At 42.3% G+C, this 27,033-nt stretch overlaps 1 protein-coding gene across 3 annotated transcripts in view; it reads left to right on the top strand.

Moving 5' to 3' along the window:
* SH3PXD2A (SH3 and PX domains 2A) overlaps positions 1 to 27,033 on the top strand; it is a 271,900-nt gene that overhangs the window by 73,007 nt on the left and 171,860 nt on the right. For all 3 annotated transcript variants that reach the window (XM_056849280.1, XM_056849281.1, XM_056849279.1), the window contains exon 3: positions 12,962 to 13,037. In XM_056849280.1, the coding sequence (XP_056705258.1) occupies positions 12,962 to 13,037 (76 nt within the window). The remainder of the gene's footprint in view (positions 1 to 12,961; positions 13,038 to 27,033) is intronic.

Raw genomic sequence — 27,033 nt, 5'->3', positions numbered from 1 at the left:
GTTTGGCACCAAGGATGGGCTAACAGAAGATCCAGAAACAAATGTGTAAGACATTTCATTAGGACCAACCAAAACAGGAGAGTGCAAGCTTTTGAGTTCCCCAGAATTCTTGATCAGGTTGAATGTTTCTTTGTTTTTAAAAGTAGGTGTTTTCAGGCTGTAAAGGAAAAGCTCCTGGTCTGCAGATTATACAGGGTGCAGTGGCATACTTAATTAGATTAGGTGGTGTTTGGGTGTAACTGGTTTCAAGTTTCACTAAATCCTTATGAGATGAAAAAAAGGCAGTCTCCATTTGAGAATATAACAGCCAGCAGTTAATTAAGTGTCTCTCAAACACTTTCTTTTGTTAACGTCCAGCCTGATGAACAGATCTGGAGAACTCAAAAGCTTCCACACTACTTTGTTTGGTTTGTCTGCATGAAAGATCCATCACGATGTTTGGTTTCTGGATATTTCTGTAGATCACCACATCTACCTACAACCTCCATCTGTTCTGAGTAGTGCTTACCTGGCTCATTGCAAAGCATTCTTGTTCTGCTTATTCATAATCCACAGACATGGTTTACTACCAAAATAGGTTTCTTATTTTAGTAATAAAGTAAAAATGATCAACAGAGAAGGGACAAATCTTCCCTAGCCCTGTCCCCTCCCCATCCTGTTTCCTCCATTTTTCTTTGATTAATCTGTTCCAGCTAGGGTTGTCAAACTCCGTGTCGGGCCCGGAGTTCTCCTGGAATTCCAGCTGATTTCCAGATTACAGAGATCAGTTCACCTGGAGAAAACGGCAGCTTCTGAGAGGAGGTTTTTTAATGTTCACCAAAGATTCTCAATGAAATCCCCCCAAATCCTTTCTCCAGAGGTACTATCCCCAAATTTCCAGGAATTTGGCAGACCAGAGTTGGTAACCCTAGCTTCCACAGATCAAGGACAGGCATTGCACCAAAGATTCTCAATGAAATCCCCCCAAATCCTTTCTCCAGAGGTACTATCCCCAAATTTCCAGGAATTTGGCAGACCAGAGTTGGTAACCCTAGCTTCCACAGATCAAGGACAGGCATTACACCACATTTGTGTCCTTATTTGGTCCTATGACTGGTTTACACCATGAAGAAGGCTTCTTTACACCATGTAAAGGCTTCTTAAATTGCAAGATGCGGTGGATATTTCTCTGTTTTGAGCTGTTGGTTGTAACAGCTTACAATGTAAGTTTCAATAGCACCACAGACCTTTCTTATGGGCTGCTTGTAGCAGTGTGGTGAAACTTGTCCAATCAGTGTGGTGAGCCACTGCCCACAAATGACTCACTTGGGAAATGATTCAAGCGGCCACTATGTGGTGGCTGCAATATGTATACTTAAACGTATTTACTCACTAGAAAGCTGAAACTACTTTTTCTCTTAGCAAAGAGAGGCTCTCTGGAACATGGTATAAGAACTCGACCCTACTCCAAATCCAGGGCTGCCAAGTGCCCCCACATACCCCGAGAGAGATTCTGTGGGGTCTCCATATAGTCAAAAGAATGCACACAATTCTTGGTAGAATACGTTATTGCTGCTATTCCACCCCCACGACATCTTACTCAGTTTTCTGGGCTCTCAAGGGGACCCAAAATTTTGTACCCCTAGTCATCCTCTCTATATTCTCAGCACCCCCTTTGCCTCCATATGGAGCAGAATGGCTGAGTCTTTCTCATCTATGTCACAGGTTACTGATTCATTTAATTTTAATAAACATGGCTCATCACCCAAGCAGACAGAGATTCTCATTCCCTGCTTGTCTTGATTTCCCAGAGGCACAACTGAATCACGGATAAAAATGTAGAGAGAATCATCTCTCCCCCTCCACATACATTCTATGCTTCTGCTGCTTTACTAGTTCCATTTTCATACGCAAGTGTTAATCTCCTAGGCTCTAGGCGTGGGGTGAAATTTCAAAGCCTCTCTTTCTTTCTCTGCCTGTTATCTTCAGCTTGCCATTCAACTTCAGAGAAAGCGAGAAGTGTTGAAATAAACTTGCCTGTATCTCAGCACCTGTTAAAGAGAATTTTTTCCTTCAAGCCTGGTGTTCTTCTCCCCTTCCTGCAAAGATATATTGAATGCGAGTTCAGGACTTCAATTTGTTTATGGATAACAAGATGCTTTTTTATTTTGCCAGACATACTTAACCAGTGGCATTTACCCCCCACCCCGAGTCATTCCTTATAAAAAGATATACAACTCCAATAATTTGGGCATTCATTTTTTAATGTATTCTTTTCAACTCAAAGAGAACTGTACCACTACATTCACTGTACAAGAGTGTTTTCCCCCTACAGTTTTAATGTAGTATTTTATTTAACTTAATTTCTTTAACCCATTCTTTTTAAGTTCTTTTTAAATTTGGTTATATCCACCAAATCGATATTTCAGGTATGATTGAGAGGAACTAAAAGATGATCGAGATTAAAAACCCAATTTAGAATCACAGAATCATAGAGTTGGAAGAGGCCACCAGGGTCTTCTAGTCCAACCCCCTGCACAATGCAGAAATTTACAGCTATCTCCCCCCCCACACCTCCAGTGACCCCCACCCCATGCCCAGAAGATGGGAAAAAACCCTTTGGGATCCCTGGCCAATCTGGCCTGGAGGAAAATTGCTTCCTGACCCCATAGTGGCGATCAGCGTTACCCCGGGCCATGAGAGCCAAACTTACTATGGAGAGGGTTGCACTTGCTCTAAAGGAGCAAGTTTGCAGTTTGGGAGTATTCCTGAATCCAGCTCTGATACTGGGGAATCAAATGGAGGTAGTCAGGAGTGTGCTTTACCAGCTTTGTTTGTCTTGCTAATGCCTTTGAAGATGTTTGGAAACCTCCTTTTTGTCCAAAATGCAGTTGCAAGGGTTCTAATGGAAGCCCACTGCAGATAACATATAACACTGATCTCGGTCCAATTGCTTTGGTTGCCAGTTTGTTTTCAGGCCAAATTCAAAGTTCTGGTATTGACTTTTAAATCCCTAAATGACTTACAACCATGGTTCTTGAAGGACTGCCTCTACCCATATGAGCCTAACTGTGCTTCAAGGTCAGCTTCTGGTGCTGGCTCTAAATGCCTGCATTTTGAAGAAAGGGTGATGAATCCGCAAACCAGCTAGGCTTGCCAGTTTCCTGCCAGCAGTGTGGGATCCCCCCACCCTAGCTCCTGTTTCCTGTCATTTCTCCTGCAGCCAGTGGGAGAAAAATAATGTAAAAAAATTCACAGTTGGGCGACAACATAATTTCACTGAAGAAGAAGAGTTGGTTTTTATATGCCAACTTTCTCCACCACTTAAGGAAGAATCAAACTGCCTACAATATCCTTCCCTTCCTCTCCCCACAACAAACACCTTGTGTGGTAGGTGAGGCTGAGAGAGCTCTAAGAGAACTGTGACTAGCCCAAGATCACCCATCTGGCTTCATGTGTAGGAGTGGGGAAACCGACCCAGTTCACCAAATTAGAGTCTGCCACTCATGTGGAGGAGTGAGGAATCAAACCCAGTTCTCCAGATTGGAGTCCACCGCTCCTAACCACTGATATTAACCACTATACCACGCTGGCTCTCTGATGCCAGTCCACTCTAGGAATCAATGGAAACTATTGTTTTACCGTAATGTTTCTATTGATTTCTCAAGATGCATGCCGTCACTTCCAGGTTTTTCCTGGAGGTGATGTACACCATCACTGGGTGACATCTGCCCATGTCCCCGACACACACACCCCAGACGCCCACCTGTTGCATGCCAGGGCAGCGGATGTTCAGCCTTGGAAATTTCGTGCCCATGTGGCTCATCAGGCCCTCTCACTCCTTATGCATTGTCCTTTCTTTTTACAATTCTGGAAGGCTCTTAAGTGTTTTTCTTCCCTCTGACAATTTATTGTTGTTTTTAATCTGCTTTAGTTTTCATTTTTTTAAAGTCTTACATGAGATTGGTGGCTCTATCTCTGCTGATTTTATTATTGATTGCTTTTATTGCCTGTAAGTTTTTATTGTGAGATTTTGTGTGTGCAGAAAAAAGGTTTCTTAATATAGTATAGTGTATACATAGGCATAGACTCTACAATTCTTTGCAATTGGGATTTATTTTATTGCTGTGTAAATTGATTGCTGTCAGCTGCTTTTTAAGATGTTGTTGTGATGTTTAAGATTTTAATAGTGTTTGCTTGTTATTTTTGTTACATAGGCCTCTTTGAATATTATTTAGAACAGAAAAGCAGAATACAAATTCTCTAAACCTTTTCTCTCTGTGTGTCGTCTCCCTCAGTATCATTCTGACCCCCTCTGTGAATTCTTGCTTCTTTTCTCTCCCTGCAACCCAGAGTTCATGTTCTCTTTTCTCTCTTGGAACCCCATCTCTAGTCCCTCCCCACATTTTTCCTATCTGCAGGTTTCCTACACATTGATCTCTCACCCACCTCTTTTCTCACGTCACAGGTTTTTCTGCATTTGAATTTGCTCCCCTTTTTCTCTCTTCAGCTCTTTTCTCTCTTTACCATTGTCCCCACTTTCTCTTTTCCTAGTCTGCAAGTCTAACTGTTCCTATCACTCAGTGTCCCCCCTTCTTTTATCATTCTCCTTTTGCTCTATTTCTACCCCCCCTTTTCATAACTCCATTCAGTAGCAGTAGCACAAAAATGTTTCACTGACCCAGCAATTCACTACCAGTGAAAGATTCTCACATACAGGTAGACTGTGTGACTGGGAAAAAATTGGTGCCAATTCCACCATGTGCCTGGGAATGCAGGGAAAGGAGGGGCTATACTGGTGTAGTGATACATTTTCTGATACTCATGCCTACGTTTAATTGGCTTGGACAAACCACCACTGTATCCACAAAGAAATGGGAAAGGCCCTTCCAGGGGGCCGCAAACAAGCAGGGAAGAATTCCTAGTCATCCCATACAGCTTATGTTGGACGGTCTTCTCTAGGATATCTTGGAGGCAGAAGCACTGGAGCAGTGCCATGTGATTCTGGTCCTGCAAGCAACAGATGCTTACAAAGTTGGTGCCATTTTCTGATGACCTAATCTTGGGAATAATGTGGGAGGGACCAGTCCAGCCATCTCCCCAATCAAGATCTCTTACAAAGTACGTCTAAATGCACACATATGTAGAAGGAGATGATGTCATACTCTGATCAATTTGCCACTTTCCACAAGATATCATCTGGATGACCATGTAACTGCGACCATTTGCATTCCTACCATAAGTGGAGAACTAACTTTAGCGTGTCCAGTTGATATGGTGTATGGCTGAAACTCATTATTGATGTGCTTTTTTAAAATAAGTGTGCATACAAGATTATTTCTTAATTGCTTCCGAAGTACTAGAGTTAGGCATATGGTTGCTTTCATAGGCCTGTGAGGGCCAATTGTACAGCAGCTGCCTGCAACTGGCTGCAGATTGGCTGGTTTGCTTTAATTTATGGCCATTGTGTTGTTTGCCTTGTTAATGTTAGCCAGTTTTGCTCCTTCTCCCCTCTAATAAAACAAGATAATTTTGTAGCAGCTGAACTCCCAGCCCTGCCCAGCCAGGACCTTTCTCCCTGGTGATACACCCACCTCATGCTGTGCTTTCCTAACAACCTGTTTTGTTTGGGTGGAAAGCAGCCGGCATCCGCTTTGCAATTTCCATTTTCTTCCTGGGTTTAAGGTTTGATCCTGCAATATGCTGGGCCCTATGTGTAAAAAAAATGGGGACTTTAAGGCAAGACTTTACTCCCATTTGGGATTTTAAAAATATATACTAGAGATTGTAATTCCAGAGGAGCAGCTGTGCTGGTCTTTTGTGGCAAAATTAAATCGGACTGCAGTAGCACCGTAAAGTCTAACAAAATTAATTCCAACATAAGCTTCTGTGGGTCAGAGCTCACTTCTTCAGATGCACATAATCAGAACTATGAGACATTGGGGATTTCAGTTGGTTTAACAGGAGAAGGGTTTTTTTTTTTTTTAATGGCAAATGGTATAGTCTTTTTCAGACCTGAGCAGGCAATCTTGAACATTTGCCATTGGGTAGCAAGATTGTGCCATGATGTAAACAGTTGGAACACCCCTAAGGATTCTCCCAAATGCATTGAAGCCAAAATCACGTATGCACAGTAAAGCATAGGAAGGTTGACATGTGGTTGTAAATGACCCTTCCTCCATTGTGATCAGTTGATGCAGAAGCATGATACAAATGCATTTAAAACGGCCCTTTCACATGTGCAGCCCATCCATGGCTAAAAAGCACTGAAAGTGGCAAGGAAGTACACAAAGCTGAAATGTTCTTAAAACTACAAAGATAAAAGCTGGCAGCTGTAGCTTAGATCTCTGAAATCGTGACTCTGCCAGCTGCATTGCTGGCTAAATTCCCACAAGGCCTCCTCAAGCAGGATATCTGTCATGCTTGCCACGACCCATCTCTCCACACGCCAGATAAGAGTCTTTGACCTGGCTCCCACTTAGAATTCCCTGCAAAGTCAAGGGAAATGTGTTGTGTTTGGAAAGAAGTGATTTTGGCAAAAAGTCTCAAAGTTTTTATGAATATAAAAAAAGATCTTGTTCCACCTTGTCATCAAAATTGGTGGTTGCTTTTTTTGGCTGCTCTTTTCAGTCATACTTATCCAGCCAGTATAATCCCCAGTGGTCATTATTAGGTAGTGTTTCAGCCGGAATTGCCATATTTGTGTGCCATGGTATTCTGAGCTATTGTTCTCTTTTTCTGGTGTCAGCAGTGGTTTTAGTGGGGAACAGTTCAGACAAAAATAACAGGCTGTTTGGTTTGACATACACAACAGGGAACATTGCACCAAACCCATCAGTGTTTCTGAATCTGGCAGAGGTGGGATTTAGAGCCTTTCCACACAGCTCACTTGTTGCATTTGAGGTATGCATGACATGTCCATGTTCAAAGAGATAGTATGGCACCTTTTAAACATATAACAGATGGGTCTGGGAGAACAGCTGATTCACAAAATAGCTGTTCATTGCTGATTCTGACCATCTCCAAAGTTGCTGTATGAAATGAGAGAACATCCCCAGTCCCCAAATTCTTCTTAAATGCAGGGAAAGAGTGGGTTCATTGACTCAATGCACTGTGCTTTGGAGGCTCTTGAAAGCAGCCAATGAGATCATCTCCAGCCCAGTGCCAGACAGGAGTTGGGGCCATCATCTGTACTGGCAGAGGAGAAGGACTAGGCAACCACAAATAACGGTTGGCTATCAAGGGCATCTGAAATTTGAACAGTCTGCGCATGAGTGTTTGGGAAAATGATGTCTTTGTAACAGAAGAGAAACCTTGATGGCAGATGGGAAGAATGGAAGAATCCAGGAAGTTGTTCTGGTTTAGGAGCTAGTTGATTGACAGCTAAGGAATTCTGGGAGCAGCCAATGAAATGGTAACATTCAGAAATCAGGGAGCGAGAGAGAGTGTTCAGCATTGGAGTTCAGTATGGACAGAGTTCTAAGCAGCTAGTGAGAGCCGTGGGCTGTCTGAGGAGGATTTGTCCTCAGGAGTAAAAATCAAAGGAACACTATTTAAGTTGTTTGACCAAGACGGGGTCAGCAACTGGTTCATAAGAACGTTAACTCTGAGTGTATAGAGTGCATCTTGGTATTGAAATTGGGAGGTAGCTCTGAGGGAAAGCTTCACGGCATGCTGGGATTTGAACTTGTGTCTCCCTGATCCTAGTCCAACACTTTGAAACCCCTACACTAAATGACTGGCTTAGCCACTCTGATCAGAATTTTACAGTAGGAATCTTTGGGTAATCAGCTACTTTATGATAGACTAGACTATCGTACTGGGATATTCCCCTCCGCCCACAGTAAACCATTTCAGAATTTTATGATGAGTGGAAGCAACACACGGACAGAAGAAACCCAACTTGAATATCAGGCTGTGCTTAGCATTGGGAGTGGAATTTGTATGGAAAATGCACCCTGCTATTAATAACACCAATGTTACCTCTTTACCTATAAGACACACCTAGTTGCATTAGACTACCTTTTCTGTACTGGCTTAGATAAGGAAATAGATGCTGTGTTGACTAATTTCACCAAGTTGTCTCTGTGAATGTAATATTGAATTAGGACTGAATGCGACATTAATGTTTTGACCCAACCACTGTTTTGCCAACATTTGCTCTATTATGTGTGTTGGGGAAGAAGTCTGAAAATGTCAGCATTCCTGACATCTGAATATGGCCTTAGAAACTCAAGACTGCAAATCTCATTCCCCTGCACTGGGGATATAGGCTGGTGAAACACAGCAAGAGCTGAAGAAGTCCCTTGTGTGGCATGGAGAGATAACTACCTAAGTTAGGCTCTATGGGCAGTTAAGGGTGGAAATGATTCTTCAGTTTATTGATCAGCAAATGGAGCACACCTTGATACTCTGTACAAAAGAAGCCTTGCTGAGTCAGACGAAAGACCCACCTACAGTATTTTGTGGCTAACAGTGGCCAGCCAGATACTTCCAAGAAGCCCACAAGCAGGTGTCCTTCTGCACAGTTTACATATGGAAGAGCAGGAGTGCCTCTATGTCTTTCACGTAGCTTCTGTCCTGGATTTCCTGAGCATGGGAAGTAATTTGCTCCAGGACAAAAGACTTCTGCACTGCTGCTGACATAACCACTTGCCAAGAAGGCATAATGGGAGTTTCCTGTAGCAAGAAAGAGGATTCTAGGATGCATTAACACTTCCTTCCTCCCTCTTCCCCACTCTTTATGCCTTCCATCACCCCTTTCTATCCCAGCTCATCTCATGGAAGGGGAAGGGGAGAGCAGCAGAAGCTAGCTGGTCATAAAACTGCTGGTGGCAGGAATGGCAGAGTCATTGCCAGCCTCTGACCTGAGTGACTTAGATCCCAGCACTGCATGAGTAGAAAACAAGTGACCACCACAAAGGTGATTACAGAGCAAAGAGTGTCATGTTTTTGGACCTGTGATGATAATTGCATTAACTCATAGCAACAGCGGTTTTAGTCCATGGGGACTATCAGATGCCCTGTTGTGAATAAGCTATGCTCATCATGTTAATGCCATGGGCTGCGCTCAGCATGAATCAACTTTAGGTATGCTATTGTGCTGCAGTCTATTATGGGAGAAGCATGTGGCATGAATGGGTCAACCTGTGCTAGGAATTCAGCCCCAAGACAGACTGAAAAATTGGGTGGTTGTGGGCTGAGAAGAGCATCAAAATAGGTCCTCATTAGGTAGCAATGTTTCTGTTTTTCTGGTTTCTGAGATGAGGACACTTTACAGTATGTAATTTTTTTCTGTAAAGATGAGAGCTGGAAACTTGATTAAAAAGAAAAGGCAGGCATTCATAAACAGGAGACCCAATTACTTGCTTAAAACAGAAAAGCAGAGAATTGCCATGTTTTCCAAAGCCTTTCCTGTAAAGATTTCTAGTTGGTTGTTAACAACAGCCTGGTGTTGCTATTTATATATATAGTTCCTGATTTAAGATTTTTTAACCCGACTTCATCATAGTTTTTAAATTAAATTAAAAGTAGCTCTGAAAAATGTAAAATGGAACAATTAAAACACGGCATCATAATAAAAACACAGTCCGGTATCCTATCAATCCTAAACACAAACCCCAGATTATTAAACCATATGCTATAATTTCCTATTTTCTTTTACTAAAACATATTGTCAAAATAATTAGGACATTTGTAGGAGATAAAGATCCATCCCATTGCTGGGGATCTCTCTTCCTCCCCTCCTCCCCCAGCAAGAGTGTCTGCATTCTGAGGGTGGGGGAGGGGTGCCTAGTTGCAACTTGTTATTTAGCAGAAGACTTAGATAACTTTTTTTACTCCCATATGCTCCTATATGCATATGCTCACATGCATGTACAAGCCCCCCCCCCAATGTTTCAGTGCTCCAGTCTGATTTGTATTTTGCTGACGTTTATAGTCCATCTGGTCCACTTGTATCTTTGTTATGAATGCTGTGCTGATAGGAAAACTTCTACATCTGTAGTTTGCTGCATCTGTTCAGCTGATATCTACCCTGTGGATAAATAGAGCTTAGTTATATGCCCACAAGTTCCTTGATGTGGTTAGAAAGAAGCATATCAGCTAAACAAGACTACTTCCAAGAATAACTTTAAGAATGTGTCTGCCTCAGCTCTAGCCACACAGAGTAGAATGAGACATCTTCCTGGTAAAAATGTAGTGGCAGCAAAACCTGGAATTGAACTATAGCCTCGTTCTCCTTTGAAGAAAGCGATTTAGCCTTGATTGACCCCAGACATCCTTCATTCTACCTACATCATTCCCCACAATAAGGGACTCAGATTAATATAACCATCAGAATAAAATCTGGGTCATGCTAGTCCATTCATTCATTTCATTTATAATGATCTGATATCAGCCAATGGGTCACATTAGTTTAAAATCCATTGACTGGGATTTATGTCACAAACAACCCTGAATGTAAAGAGATCTATGCAGGGGGCATTTCCAGCTGCCATGGGAGAGGTTGGTGGGAAAACTGTATTCCAAGGATGGAAATCCTCATACCCGCAAAAATATTAATTTGGATCTTAGCCCTAAAATATTTTAGAATGCTTCTGTACTGACTTGTTGCTTTGGTATGGATATTGTTCTCTCATTCACTTATTCCTAAAAATCCAGATAACGTTTCTCCTCAAAACATTCAATTCCTATCTTTTTCCAAAGAATTGTATTGGCCTTTCAAGGTGCTGGTTTATGGTGATTATTTTGCATTACCCTAGCAGTTATATCAAACTTCTTTCAGGTTTGATGTAGGTTTGATGTAGTACTATACTGCCTCACTGTGTTTGGAGGTATTGTTTGAGATATTATTGATTATAGGGTTGCCAGCCAAGCACTGGCAACCCGCAGCAGATGCTGAGGGGCTGGAACAACAAAATTGGCATCATACTGTCGCCACGGTGTTACTTCTGGCGCTAACAGGTAAGTGACAACACCCACGTTGGAGTGATGCTCTAGGATTCATAAACTCTATGGTTTATGGCTGAATCCTAGAGCATCACCACAACATGATGATGCCATTTCCAGGTTAGCACCAGAAGTGATGTCGTGGCACCAGCATGACACCAGTTCCCCCCTCCTAATTTTGCTCCTACTGCTCCACCAAGCAGCAATGAGAGCGGCAGGGCTGGGGTGGGAGGGGCCACCCTAATTACACTGTATAAGCCTGTCTATTGCTGGGTGCTCTGCCACCACAACCTGCTCTTTAGAACAGTCTGAAGCGAAAACTATAGAACCTGTCAATTTCACTTACAGGTTTCTTGGGAAAAATCAGGACATCAGATGTTGGGGTGGGGGAGCTTGTAAGTTTCACTGTATTCAAATATATAATTTAACAGCACTCTCCTCCAGCACTGGTACAGGCACTCTCATGCAAACAAACAAACAAAAAGATTGTTATACTAAGCAAACATAAGTGGAGTCTGAGAGTCACCACCGTGTGGAAAACTGAGGATTTGTATAGGAAATGCAGCACAGATCAGGGCTGTGCTAAGTGTAGAACCTACCATGACCAAGGCCAGTAGAAACAAGCCACCCTCTCCTGTCCTGGCTTCTAGCTCTTTTATAAAAATTCCCATTCATGTTTTGGTTTCTGTATAGAGCCATATTCAAGTCCATTGGCACCTTACAGATCAGCAAGATTTTCCAATGTATAGGCTTTTGAAAGTCAATGCTCCCTTCATCAGATACAAAAGGAGCTTTGACTCTCTGGAAAATCTAGTCGGTCTTCAAGGTACCGCTGGACTCGAATCTTGTTCTTCTACTGCATAACATCATGGGTACCCACCTGAAACTGCACAGAGCCATAACAACTAAAAACGTACTTTGAATGAGAAATTAGTAGATTTTACATAGTGCATTCGTAGCATGGGTCTACAGTTTGGATTCTTAGAATTTCCGTTCAGAGGTTTCCATCAGATCTCCACATCCTGGGAAAACTTGTTAACCTCTGTCCTACTGAGCTGAGAAAGCATCTCATACTGCTCTCACAGGGCACATGAATGCATAGACCTACGCCAGCAGCAGAGCCTTCCTGCAAAAAAAAAAAAAAAAAACCCTTGGCAACGTCACAATTTTTGGGTAGTTTCATTTGGTTCATTGTGATGACTGAAAATAAAAGTAACCACTGAAAAGTTTCGATTGGACTCGTTAATGGAGGACTACAGAGAGGTTTTTCTTGGCTGATTATGAATTAAAGGTTTTAAAAGAGCTGATATTTATTAATCTTATTTTAGACTGTTGTGCCAGATTTTCTATATATTACAAACATAAGGTTGCATACCAAGTTAAAGAAGCAGGCAGTGTGTGGTCAGTAAGGAAGAGAGGGGTCTTCCAGGAACGTTGACACAACCTTTGACTCGTAAGATTTCTTTGTTTTAACATATTCAGAGATCATTTCCAAACCCTGAGGAAACTCCTCTGTTCCATACGTGCCTGTCTATATTAAGCTGCTTGAAGAAGCACAGTAATGTGTAGGAGATAGGTGAACTCTGCCAAGAACCACACGATGCTCCATTGAAATAACTTCTCTCGTGTTTTCTGAGGGAGCATATTTCACCAGGTGGGTGGTCTTTAGGTGGACCCTGCAGGATTGCGGCCCAGAGCATGGGTTAGGGTCGAACCATTTATTCATTTGTTTTGTAAAGTACAAATGGCTCATGTGGGAATTGCTGGAATACCAGACCTATCCCAACTCTGACTTAATTCTCTCGTTCCTCTGGGAAACCTTCATTAGAGTTCGCCAGACTGAGGTGTGTTTTTTTTTGTTTTACTTTTAATTCTCTGCCTTTGATCACAGTTTCTCCTTTAACTTTCTTGATCTGTTAGTCAAGGTATTCCAACGTATATTCCATGCTGACGATCAGAATGCTAGGGAAGGGAAAGAAAGAGTGGATAAACTATTGTTCACACAACATATTTCTTTTTTTTTCTCTTGTAGATGCAGCTCCTGGATAAATTTCCTATTGAAGGAGGCCAGAAAGATCCTAAGCAGAGAATCATCCCCTTTCTTCCAGGTAACAACCTCATGATGCCTTTGAACACCATAACAGACAGTAATGGTTCAAGGCTTTCCACTGGCTCTAGGTTCCGTTTTGGCAGAATCTTTGGGTTCTGAGTGGAGAGAAAAGTGGAGTATAAATGGAGTAAAACATGATTGAACTTCTAATCAAGTACCAGAATACATCATGGGCAATAGAAGTGGGGGAAAAGACAGATTTCAGAACTTTATTGAGACTGTAAAAGGTCCTGAAATTGGCCACAGTATATATTCTTGGGCAATAGATTAAGTCACTAGGCCTCTTTAGAAAACATATCCCCAGTGGAAAGAACATGTGTAGAAGGAGAGCAGGAACAAATGCTCTGCATACGCACGATCACCAGAACACGAGCCTGTTCCAAGTGATTGTGCACAGGTGGCAGCAGGGAATATGTTCTGCCTCCTTATATATACACACACACCCCGGATATATTGGCTGAAGAGGACTGATGTTTGGATAAATACACAAGTAGACATTTTAAATAAAATAAATGAATTTGAGTTGCTGTGATTGCACTCCAGGCCTGAACACTTTTGTTTGTTCCATTAGATCAGCATCTGAGTTTGGGCAGGTTGTTACCTATGGGCACAGCCTGCTAATAACATCTCCTTTGTCAACCAGTTGCAGATCCACAATTTAAAAAAGATGTAGACAAGCTGGAACGTGTCCAGAGGAGGGCAACAAAGATGGTGAGGGGTCTGGAGACCAAGTCCTATGAGGAAAGGTTGAAGGAGCTGGGTATGTTTAGCCAGAAGCGGAGAAGACTGAGAGGGGATATGATAACCATGTTCAAGTACTTGAGGGGCTGTCATATTGAGGATGGTGCCGAGTTGTTTTCTGTTGCCCAAGAAGGTCGGACCAGAACCAACGGGTTGAAATTAAATCAAAAGAGTTTCCGTCTAGACATTAGGAATAATTTTCTAACAGTTAGAGCAGTTCCTCAGTGGAACAGGCTTCCTCGGGAGGTGGTAAGCTTTCCTTCCCTGGAGGTTTTAAAGAAGAGGTTAGATGGCCATCTGTCAGCAATGCTGATTCTGTGACCTCAGGCAGATGATGAGAGGGAGGGCATCTTGGCCATCTTCTGGTCACTAGGTGTGGGGGGGAGGTAGTTGTGAATTTCCTGCATTGTGCAGGGGGTTGGACTTGATGGCCCTGGTGGTCCCTTCCAACTCTATGATTCTATGATTCTAAGACAGAACATACGAATACCATCAAAAACATTGGGAACCCTTTGATATATTCCTGAAAGGTTGTGAACAATGAAATGATAAACCCTTGATGTATAATATTACATAGAAACCAAAGAGGATAAGGGAGAACAAGGGAATAAAAAAGAGTAAGAATAACTCATAAGTAACTATAGGGCAGAAAGAAAGAAAAAAGTTATTGAACAACACAAAACTGGTTTAATGGGGAATAAATGTTAATTAAACCAATGTTTGATGGAGGTTAACCTTAAACTCAAGCAAATATGTATGCATAAATGTATTTAGATTGACTATGACCAGAAAAAGGGAATATATCTGTAACTCAATTAGGATGTTAGAAAAAGGCTGGAATGGATTTTCATTGGTCAAAGGAAAGGGCATTAGTGTCAGATGCAGTTTTCTATCCCTATATGTGATTACCATTCTTTACTTCCCTGACTCTGCTAAAGCAGGGATCCCCAACACTGTTGAGCTTACAGGCACTTTTGGAATTTGGGGAGTGGGTAGTGGGCTCTCATCACAAAATGGCTAATGCAGGGTCAGGGACAATAAAAAATGTTGGGAGGTTCTGCAAAATGTTAGGCATTTCTTAGCCATGTATCCTCCTGTAAGGGAGGCAGGTATTTCTGAATGGGTGCTTTCTGTAAACCCCAACATGGGATACCTCTTGGGCTCTAAAGAACCTTTTGCTCTGACCATGTGGAGGAAAATCCTCAGCCAGCTGTGCTTTGGGGAAAGATGCTGTTTGGGTTCAGCTTCTGAAAAAAGGATGGGGTTTGCTCATTCTGTGGTCACAAGGAAAGGTTTCCAAGCCCAGAGACATAAGAAAGCCAAGCTGAGTGCATGCAGCTGAACTTCACCTGCCTGGGATGAGCTCAGCACTTTGCTCCTCAATCAGCTGGTTAGGGGGTGACCTGAAACTATCTGGTGTTTTTGGTTCCATTCAAAAGCCTTTGGATTTTATCTCCAAGTCTCAAGAGGCAAGCAGAAACTAGAAAACACATAGATGGATGCTGTGGTGCCAGGTGTATTTAGACAAACATCTCATGGTATTCCTCTTTCCAGAAATTATTTGACACACACATTCCTCAGACTTTTTTTTATTGAGAAAAATAAAATTTAGCAAAAGTCATATGTTTACTATTGTAATCTTACTCTCTTCTTGTGATAGTTTCATGTTGGAGTTGGATGGCTGTCTAGATGTGAAGCTGCTATATTACATTTGATAAGATTCAAAATTTTAAAGGCAGCTCCCCTGTCACATCCTCAGGGACACTCCCCCCCCCCATTTCACAAAGTGGCAGCTACAATAGAAATGCTGGGCCAGTGGGGAGCAGCCCCTTCAGTGGGGTAGCAGCCAGGAGCTGGCATCTGGAGGACAGTAGTTGCACACAGGGATCTGTGAGAGGAGACAGTCCTTCAGCTATGAAGAGCTTTAAACCAGCACCTTGAATTGGGCTTGGGGAAACAAACTGGCAGCCAATGTAGATGCTTTAAGATAGGTGAGATATGTTCTCATTGGCTGGCCTCTGACTGTAATCAAGCTACTGTTTTCTGAACCAGCCGGTTTCCAGGTTGCCTTTAAGGGCAGCCCAACATAGAGCACGTTACAGTAATCCACCACTTCTGTATTATGCTGCCATGTTCCTTGATACAGGCTGCCCTGAAAAATGTCTCCGCTGTATGTCAGACATCATCAAACAGTACTAAATCAGCTGGTTTCTTTAATTAGAAAACACTCCACATTGTTATAGCCAAAGCTTTTTATTTGTTGAAACACATGGTTGGGAATAAACTTTAACTTAAAACCAAGCGACAAGAGGCTGAGGTTGAAATCCTGTCTCTTTTAAAGGCACCAGACTCTTTTCTTGTGGAAGACTAAAAGAGTGGGCAGGCTGGAGCCACACTTTGCAAGCAACCTGTGTGTTTCATCCTGAGAGACACTCTTTAGGTATCTTACAATGGATGCTTGTACACTGATGTGATAAGGCCTGTCTGGCAAGAAACCTATGAAGCGTGGATGACACACAGAACAAACCTTCCAGCACGTGTATGCATGCATTTGGGAAACTCTGCGAAGGCAGGGTTCCCACAGGGTGCAAAGGTGTTGTGTATATATCATTCTTGGTTTACTTGTTTCCAGACAAAAACCACTGGTTTACAAACACCAATTGTGTTTGTTACATGAAGTGTGGGGCTGCTCTGACAGAGCCTCTCAGCATGCTGGCAGCTCTGGGCTGAGCATAAATACCTTATTTATTTAAATAGACTCTCGGAGTGTTTATTTTTTAGCTACACAGCCTGGAGCTGTGTTAATTTGGAAGAAGGCGAAACTGCGAGGAGGGCTAATTTCATTCTGCTCTATTTGTTGTGTCTCTTTCACAGATTACTTAAGCAGTTGCTCCTTTGTGTATTGCTTTCTTGAGATTGAGCTTCATGCCTTAAGCAGTGCTTTCTCTATTTATGCAAGTTAATTAGTTATTTTGAAAGTGTGTTGTGCTATCTTTAAAGATGTATTTTCACTCAGTTTTGATTTATGTACACGTCTTTCTGGGTTCAAATTGGAGGCAACCTCTCTTCCTACACATACACAAAAATGGAGGACCAACGAAGACCCATAGGGGGATATCATGCCCACACTCCCTGTACCCCTCTTGCTTCCCCGCCCAAGCAGTGTGTGCAGCCCACTCACTCACTCACTTACCTACCTACCTACCTACCTACCTACCTACTTACCTACTTTTCTGTTTCTTCCTTTGCCCTCTTTCTTGCTCACCTACCCACCTTTCTCTGTTCCCCTCCCCATATTCAGCTGCCCCTTTCTACTTTTTCTCTGGCTCTAGCTTTACCTTCCCTCCCTCCTGTATTTTACCTTTTCTAGTCTGTCTCTCTTGTCCTCCCCCCTGTGATACTAACCAAGGCTTGGAATCCTCAGCAATGTTGGTTGGAGCTGTCCTGCAACTCTTAAAGCGGCCTCTAAGATTTCACAGCATAGTCTTGCAAGTGGCATTCTTTGTGTAAAGTAGCAGACATAGCTTCTATTTTTCTGTTTTTTTCCTACCCCCCCCCTCTTTTTTACATTTCATATTTTTTCCGCAAATCTGGAGCTCACTCCAGGCTTGTAGAATAATGCCCTTTGTCCTTGGCCCTACTGTGTGGATTTTTGAATCTACACTCTATGGCCCAGATCAGAATTAGACATAATGATAATGACATACAACTGTTGTGTATGTGTTTTTCCAGTGGATTCATGAACTGAGTATCAATATGTTTCCAGTTTAGCCAACTCCCAGGGCATAGTAGAAGGCATATGATGTAGCAGCCTTACTGAACTTAATCATATCTGTTTATGGTTGGTGGAACACATAGGAACCCTATTTGTTCCACCTTGAATTCCATGATGGAAAACAGGTGGTCTCTAAATATAATGATGTGAAATACAACTGTCACAAAGAGCCAGTGTGGTGTAGTGGTTAGAGTATCTGACTAGAATTTGGGAGACCCAGCTTCAAATTCTGCCATGGGAGCTTGCTGGCAGACCTTTGGCAAATTAGTCTCTCTTAGCCTAATGTACCATAAAGGGTTGGTGTTCTGAGGATAAAATGTAGGAGAGGAGAATGATGACGTAAGCTGCTTTGGGTCCCCATTGGGGATAAGGACAAAGAATAAATGTCTAAATAAATAAAATAAGAATAACAGAATATTTTTCAGGCAACAATATTGATGTGAAATATGAGCTTCACAGGCTAAAAGCAGTCATTGTATTTATGTTGCCATATTTTTAAGTGCACATATCACTTCCACGTGCATTCTGTTTGTCTCTGTATCCCTAGAATAATTGTACAACAATCATTGCAGTACAAAATCTTGATTTAGCACCAAGAGAAAACACTTCCTTCTCAAGATAACTGCTGCTTCTCCCTTTTCCTGTTAGACTAAGCCATAATGTGTGTTAAAATATGCAAATAAGTATATTTAAAACAAATACAAATAGAAAATTACAAGCGGGAGAGGACTAGGAAGGACTAGGAAGGAGTCCCTCATTTTCCTTCCCCCACTGTTTTCTCTTTCCCTTCCCTGAAATCCCCTATAGCCTTTCTCCTTTTCTGCTTCTTTCTTTTCTTTGTGCTCACCAGCCAACCCACCTTATCTGCCCCCCCCCGTCACCAGCTTTCCCTCTTTCCCTCCCCTGGCAGCCTCTATCGGGAAATGTCTGGGCCAGTTGGGCAGTGCCAGCCCAGCTGCTGGGCTGTGCCCAACTGTATGGTAGGGAACTTGCAAGAATTTCTGGGGGAGCACCTTACTTTCCCCTTTATCCCCATCCCCACACAGTTGCTCTCTTCCTGGCAGCCCCCATATCCTCTTCCCTTTCCTTGATTCTTTCTCTCCCTCCTATTCACCAATCAGCCTAGCTTTTTTCTGCGCCCCCATCTACCGCTAGATTATTTATTTACTTCATTTATACCCCACTTTTCTCCCCAATTAGGACCCAGAGCAGCTTATATCATTCTCCTCTCCTCAATTTTACCCTCCGAACAATTCTGTGAGGTAGGTTAGTCTGAGAATGTGCCACTGGCCCAAGGTCACCTGGTGAGCTTTCAAGGCACAGTGGTGATTTGAACCTGGATCTCAAATCCTAGCCTAAAAGTCTAATTTTTGTATCGCACTGGCTTTTGTGGGGTGGCTGCTATTGAAAAGTAGCAAGCAGCTTGGCCTAGGTAAATTGTGCAAGTTGCATAGTATTAAGTTGCCTGGTGGTTGCTGCTACGCCTGGCCCCAATGAGTCCTCCCTCAAAGGTCAAAAAAGCCCTGAAAAGGGTCCTGCCCTCACTGTTTACTGACAGAAACCAAGGCTTGAAGTCTGGCAATACTGTAGTAGTTGCCTAGCAATATCCACTGAGGACATTTGTTTCTTAAAGCTACAAGAGCAGCTTCTATTATTGGGAAGTTAAGCCCCCAATGTTTTTTGGGTTTTGATTTTTTTTTTAAGATTTCAGATTTGTCTGCAAACTTGGGGCCTTATTCAGGTTTGTAGAAAGATCTGTCTTCGGTCCATGGCCTCAGTCTCTGGATTTAAGTAGCCACACATGGGGCCATGTTGAGAGTTAGATATATTGACAGTTCTGCTGATCTTGAGATGCACTTGTTCTCTCTAGCACTCTCTTTGTGAATTGCTGCTTTAAGGCTAAGGCAAGTAATATCTATGAACCTAGGCACACCTTCTTCTGTATAGAATCAGGTAGTTAATGAGGTTAAGAATTATGAAGTGATTTGAACACTGAAAGTGCTTTTAAAATGAATAATAGAAACAATAATGCAGAGTGCCTAAAGGTAGACAGCCAGTCTCTTAAAGTACCCAGCCTTTCCCCCAAATAATTACAAACTGGTTGGTCAACATGACGTGTCTTTAGAACAAAAGAATGCTGAGTTATGACAAATCATACCACATAATTTTATTATTCATGACAACTGAGCACATGTTGCTGTTATTGCTTGTGGTTAAAGAGAAGGGCTAGGTTTCATTTATATAAATATTCTAATTCAAGAGCTGTAGGCAAAGAGCTGGCTAATTATTTACTATAAATATGTGAAATTCTGCTCCACTTTCTGCTTCTCTGTGATTCCTGTAGCGGGAGTATAGTCCCAGTATGGTGTGGAACATTCTGGGCAAGGCATCATTGTGGTGGAAGAATAGGCCCAGGGTAGAACTTAGCCTTTCCCCTCAGTTGCAGTGCAGGAGAAGCTGTCCAAGGAGAAATTTAACCTATAATTCTGGCTGAAAATTTGTCCTTATATACCTAAAATTTGCCCAAGATTTTTATGTTACTTAGGGGGATGATAATACGGCAGAAGATTAACTTCTGTTAATAACTGAATTATGGCTGCCAGACTGGGCTTGGCAACCAGTGGGAGACTTAGTGGGGATGGGGGTTGTCAGCAATGGTGTGGAAACACTTCTAGGGAAAACCCAGAAGTGGCATCACACTTCTCAAGGAATTACCAGAATTTCCAGTAATTCCTAGAGAGGACTGAGGTCACTTTAGGTTTTCTACTCCAAGCAGTGGTGGGAAAGGGGAGCTGGGTGACGGCATCTCTAGAAGGAATTGATTAGGTTACCAAGCAGGGATGCTGTTGATCAGAAGGTAATGTAAAATTATTGCCCTGAAAACACCAGTCCTTCATTTCGGCCTGGGAGTCACAAAACAAGCCTTCGATATAGATATGCCAGTTTCTCATATAAACCATGAAATGACATTTTATTGCCTTTAATTTAGACCACAATCTTCTGGCTTGATTAAAGATGAAATCTCTTTGTACATCTGGTTACATAAGCCCTAAGAGTGGAGGGTGTGGTGACAGTTTCCTGTTTTTGTGTAAGGGGGCAATGGGTATAACAGAGGGATTAATTGACCTCTCCTAGCTCAAATCCTCCCTCTCCCCCATTTTTTAATGTTAAAGAAAACATGAGGAGGTCCAATCACAGATCTTCCAGCTGGCTCTAAGGTGGCCTGTTATCAAAATAGGGGATACTTATTTATGAATTTTATTTGTTTTTAACACTTCTTCCAGCGTGCTCAGGGTGGCATACTCCAGATACCCCATTTTCTCTTCACTATGACTTTTTGAAGTAGGTTGGAATTATTTGTTCAACGCCATCCCAATTGAAGCATAATACTCGTTCTACTACCCAACTCCAATCCCAGTTTGAAGATTAAACAGATTATGTACTTCCTAACAAGGTTTTTCCTCAAGAGTCAGTATGATCAAAACTGTTGATACGTAAACTTAAAAATTAAAATGTATTTACTTTTATTTTAAAACATTTGTATCCCACGAATTCCTGAGGGTTCAAGGCGTTTAACAGCAGATGTCACATAATTACATAAGAATGATACAAACAGAAATTATAAATATATAAAAAAAAAATCCTGTAACCCCACAAACCTAAAATTTGCCAAAACATTTGCTCTCTAAAAAAATGCAACTAACATTACTGAACATTTTAATTAACAAAAAGCCCTTTGAAAAAGAAATGTCCTCCAAGACACCAAGGAAGAAGCCTGCTGAATGGTTTCAGCCAGGCTATTCAAGAGGGCTGGGGTTATACAACAGAAGGCCCAATTTCTGGTAACTGCTTGGTAAGCAAAATGGGAAGGGAGGCACCAACAGCAGAAAGTGCTGAGCAGATCTGAGATGGTGTACAGATTCATGCCAGGAGATGCGTTTGTTCAGATATGTGGGTCTCAAGTCATGAAAAACTTTAAAGGTAATGATAATTATCATCATCCTTATCATCATCAGGAGAGTACTGTGAGTCAGATGGAATAAAAACAAATAGGCCTAAGGGGAGGTTTTTCCTGAAAGGCAACTCTAAAAGGAGTTTTCTTGTGTAGAATTGTTGTGGAATGAGAGTGACAAAGGCCAAAATTGGGTCAATGAGGTACAATTATGATAGGAAAGCAAAAGAAAGATCTATGGTAGAGCCAAGAGAAAGTCATTGTCTCAGTCTTCTTTTGCTTCCATGTTTCCAGGTGGCTATTACTGGCAGTAGTTTAATAATGTTGGAAGACATCCATATCTTAGGGGAAAGGGGAAACTTCATTGAAAAGTTATATGTGTGTCTTTATGCCAGCTTTTGTCTGAGACTCCACCCAGATTCTTGTATCTGACAAGTAAGAGCAATGGGCGGAGAAACGTTGGCAATGACGCGAGGATCTGCCCTGTTTTGAACAAGGCTGGAAGAGCTGAAATAATCACACAGATAATTTTGTGAGCCGTGCCCGGATTCTGCTTCCGTTTGTGTCTCGCTCCCAAGAAAAGCAGACCTTCTGCCAATGACTTGCATCCCAGGTGGATATATATATATTTATATGTGTCGGTGTATAACATTTATATATATTTACATGGCAGGGAGGGAGAGCTATGCTGGAGAAGAACGCAAACAGGTTTGTAGCTGTGCCAGCTGCTCAGGAACTTGAATAGCTAGACACTGTTTTATCTGCCTACAGATGACTTGGATGGTTTTCTGAATACATCATTAGAACTGAAAGCTTGGTATCTGATTGTTCTGAAGCACTAGATTATGGTGATTAGGATGATTTGTGCTCAATTGTATGCTTGTCCTACATTGGTACAACTGAGGAGTGGATTGCTCTTTTTATTCTGCCGTGCATTTTTGTGAACTCTGCATTTTTTCCTAATCACAGCCTTCCTCTATTTCCTTATTAATACCTTGTGAAGGCAAAATTTCCCAAGGTATTAATAGAAAGCCAGCTTCTAAAATTGGCAAAGAAACTTGATTTTCAGGGCCCTACCAAGCAGAGTTTCACTCTTCTAAGTCCATTGAAGTCCATGTCCTTAGAAGTGTGTAACTCTATTTAGGACGGCACTATTAGTGCATGGTGTTCAACTTTTCATAATTTCTAAAATGGTATCTTTCAAGTTATTGGACATCTAAATTAATTTCTAAATTCCCATGGAGAATAGAAAGGGGTAGTGATCTCTTTCTGAATTTTGGGCTTTCCGCTGCTACTTTTCCTCCAGCAGCAGAGGGTTGCACAATGTGATATGAGAATATTATAAGGAAAAAATACTGTACTAAAAGGGGAAACAATTTCCTTGTCCTCAGCCTTCTATATCCATTAACCCAAATATCTTCCATTTACATACTGGCAAGGATATTTCTTCTGTCAATATATCTAATTCTTAACATCTCCAAATCCATGGATGCTTCAATCCGGAGACTGGAGCCAAGAACAGACAAGTCAGACATTTCTACAAACCTGACGAAAGCCCCAAGTTTGCAGGAAAATCAGAAAACTAATAAGAAAAAAAGTGGGGGCGTAACTCCTCCACAATAGAAGCAGCCCCTTAAGAAACAAATGCCCTCAGTGGCCATTGCTAGTCAACCAGGACAGTATCGTCAGCCTTCAATCTTTGGTTTCTGTCAGTAAAAGGCCTGGGGGTGGGTTTCCAGGGCTGTTTTGGCCTTTGAAGGAGGACTAATTGGGGGAGGTTCAGCAGCAACCACCTGGCAACTTGATATCATGTGAGTTTTATTATGTAAAGTGGACCAAGTCTGTTTGCATCACTTCTTCTGAGAAGAAACTTCACTTCTAAGTTTCCCTACCCTTTTAAGATCTTGGCTACATAGATCCAACCATTAAGTTTTCTTAAGAGGGCGGTAATTTCTTCCAGTTCCCCTCTCTTACTGAAACCCACTGAGCCCTTCCCCCCACCAAGTTTAGTGAGGGTATGCAGTGACGGGGGAATCAGCAGAAATCTCTCCCCCCTCGTGAGAAAACTTCTCTTAAGTCTTCAGAATGTGATTGGATACAAGCCCTTGTTTCTGGTACACATACATGTGTGTGTGTGTGTGTGTGTGTGTGTACATGAATGCTAAAGCCGCATGCAGTGTGCAGCCTGCCATTTTACAGTCTTCAGGTGCTGAGATGTATTTTGAACAGTTATAACCTAATTTGGGATAATTATACTTCTCTACTACATCTTTAATGAAAGGACAGTTCTGGCTTTTAAATCATTGGAAGGCAGGCTATCAAAGGGTTCATGAATACAACATGCAGAAGGCGAGTGGATAGATACCCTTAGTAATGTCAGATGGCGGTGGGACCTCAAGTAGTGATCCTGCTTGACCTGTGTGGAAAGTGACCTAAAAAAGGGTGCTGTCTGCAGCGATACCTCAGTGGAGTGCAATGGAAGCTAACGGTACAGCCACCTGGCTTATCAGACACAGTGACCAACAGAAGGACCCTGTCCTGCTGCATTGTGGGACCATATGCTCTGAAAAATTCTTCTGAATCAGATCTGTCCTGACCATAACTGTATTTTTTCTTGGCATGAGTGGTCTCCAGAGTGGGTTTTCAGTATTCAAAGGCCTTTCAAAGCAGCACTTGTTTTTAAAAAATTAAACAGCATTTCCAAGAGAGAATTATTTAGTACGTTTCTTCCTTGTGAAGATGAGAGTAAAGGAGATTTTTTTGCCGAAAGGCAGTAAGACAGATAAGCCAGTTTAACATTAATAAGATGTCTCGCCTCTATTCTCTGCATTTTAGAGAGTCTATAAAAATCCCAAAAGATCAGGGCACAAATGAGAGGCCAGCTGGAATATATGCAAAGAATGAATCTAAAAGCTGAGGAGAAACTCTGGGGACTGGAGTAGAACTGGCTCTACCATTAGGCAGACTGAGGTGGAAGGTTTTGTAGTGTCATTCAAAGGTAGCAAATTTTGAATATTTTTAAAAATCTTTTTAGCACCATAATAAACATGTGGATTTTTTGTTTGTCTCTGTCACTATATCGTTTTGAAACATTTTTGGTCTGGAAGTTAACTTCTTCTAAGTCTATAAACCTTAGACTTAGTTTGTAACAGCATTTAGCTCTGGATTCCATTTTCAATGCTGGGCTGTTCCTTGGAATGTGGAATGTGTTTAGGAATACGCCTGCTACTGCTAGTCTTTATTTGCAGTGATGAGTCCACTGAGTGCCACGCGGGAGGGGGGGAAAGCAAGTTGAGGACAGCACATACTGGAAAGGCACACCCAACAGAAAATTCATGGTTGGGGTTGGATCATTCCCAAGTAAATGCCCTATACATGCGTAAGTGCTGTCAAGTCGCAACAGATTTATGGTGAACCCTGCAAGGGGCTTTCTAGGCAAGTGAGAAGCAGACATGGTTTGTCACTGCCTTCCTCTGCAGAGTCCTTCTTAATGGTCTCCTATCCAAGTCACTTAGCTCCCGAGATCTGATGAGACTGGGCTATACTGTTGCTGCCTTACCTCCCTATATGGCCTATACCAGTCCAAAATGAAAGGAACATCACCACAAAGGAAATGGGAGGACTAGGGAGGGTAACATGACCACTCCCAGTACTTAGACTACACTGCCATCCCACAAGATGGTGAGATGGATGACAGTTCGATCAGCCTGGTTCACAGGAGGCTTCTCTCCATCGGGCAGTTTCATAGTCAACAAAGAGGCTGGGCTTCTTCAGCTTCCCACCAAAACCAACTCCTCCCTGCCATGTCTCTCTCTCCTTCTGGGAAAGATCAGGGCTAATTAAGAAGCAAACTCCATCCCATGTATATATTCCTGTTCTCTACCCCTCACCCCGTGAGGTTCTGTTTTATTTTGAATGATGGGCCCACCTCTTAGGAAAGCTTGCTTGCTTGCTTTATTTATACCTGCCTTTCTCTCCAGTGGGCACCTGTGAGTGTGTAAAGTACCATAAAGTCGCAGCCAACTTATGGCAACCCAGTAGGGTTTTCAAGGCAAGAGACTAACAGAGCTGGTTTGCCATTGCCTTCTTCTGCACAGCAACCCTGGTATTCCTTGGTGGTCTCCCATCCAAGTACTGACCAGGGCCTGCCCTGCTTAGCTTCTGAGATCTGATGAGATTAGGCTAGCCTGGGCCATCCAGGTCAGGGCAATGAGCACCTAAAGTGGCTTATTATTAAAGCATTGTGGCACAGATACTTTTCCACCCAGGTTGCTGCAAGTTGTATCCGGATGGTGTGAGGGGTTTGTACCATCAGTACAGCCTGTTAGGAATTATTAGAGTAGTCAAAGCCCTATCAGATGCTCTATCTTTTTTTCTACCTTTGCCCCACCCAGATACACAGCTTCTGTCACACACCTTTATGTCTCTGTAACATATTCAGTTTTTATTCTTCCTAACTTTGAGCTTGGACCGCCCTCCCAATGTTCTGGAATGAAACAGATATAATTCCGTGAAAAGTTGGTTTTTATATGCCAACTTTCTCTACCACTTAAGGGAGACTCAAACTGACTTACAATCACCTTCCCTTCCCCTCCCCACAACAGACACCCTATGAGGTAGGTGAGGCTGAGAGAACTCTAACAGAGCTGTAACTTGCAAAAGGCCACGCAGCTGGCTTCGTTTGTAAGAGTGTGGAAACAAATGCAGTTCACCAGATTAGCCTCCGCCACTCATGTGGAGAAGTGGGGAATCAAACCCGGTTCTCCAGATCAGACTCCACCTCTCCAAACCACCGCTCTTAACCACTGCACCATGCTGGCTCTCACCTTTGTCCATCACAAATTTCAACTTTTGCAAACTTTAGTTTGTGATTTAAAATTTAAAAAATTAAAACTCCAGCCTCCTCTTAAGGAGATCTTATGTCACTGAGAATCTCTCTTTTATAACAGCCCGATTTCTAGGTTAGGCTGTCCTCTCGGTGAGCATCTACTGGGATCTCTGTGTTCTGTTTTAATTTTATGCGCAACAGGCCATGCATAGGTTTTCAGTCTGATCTAATACTGTTGCCTGTTACTGTAGGCTTGGCACAATCAGGTTGTGCTCTGCTAAATTGTTTCAGATTGTTCCCCTTAACTTTGTTTCCCTTCCCTCTAGTTGAACAGAATAATAGGCAAGAGAGAGAGGCAGAGAGAAGATGAGACCTGGGTTTGTTCAGAGGCCAAAACATAACAAAATGGTACTAAGCTGCCAGCCATCAGGGGAACTTGTTTCCTGCCCAATTATCAAAACAGCTGATCTATAACTTTTTTAAGAAAGGGAAAGAGGCAGGACAGGGGAGGGGGGAAGGAAGGAAGGCCCAGACTACATAAATATTTACATTTCAACAATGTCGCGTCCTGTAGCTTTCCAGGGTTTAACTCTAGAGCTGTCCCGTTTGCTGAATAACCCGTCTTCAGAGCTGTGCATGAAAAAGCAACAGAAATGTTGCCACAATTTAAAGAGAACACATGCTGTTACTCTCAGTAT

Source organism: Euleptes europaea, chromosome 5, assembly GCF_029931775.1.
Source record: "Euleptes europaea isolate rEulEur1 chromosome 5, rEulEur1.hap1, whole genome shotgun sequence".
Taxonomy (NCBI): Eukaryota; Metazoa; Chordata; class Lepidosauria; order Squamata; family Sphaerodactylidae; genus Euleptes; species Euleptes europaea.
Note: the sequence above shows the minus strand (reverse complement) of the source record. Positions and strands in the feature narration are given on the sequence as shown.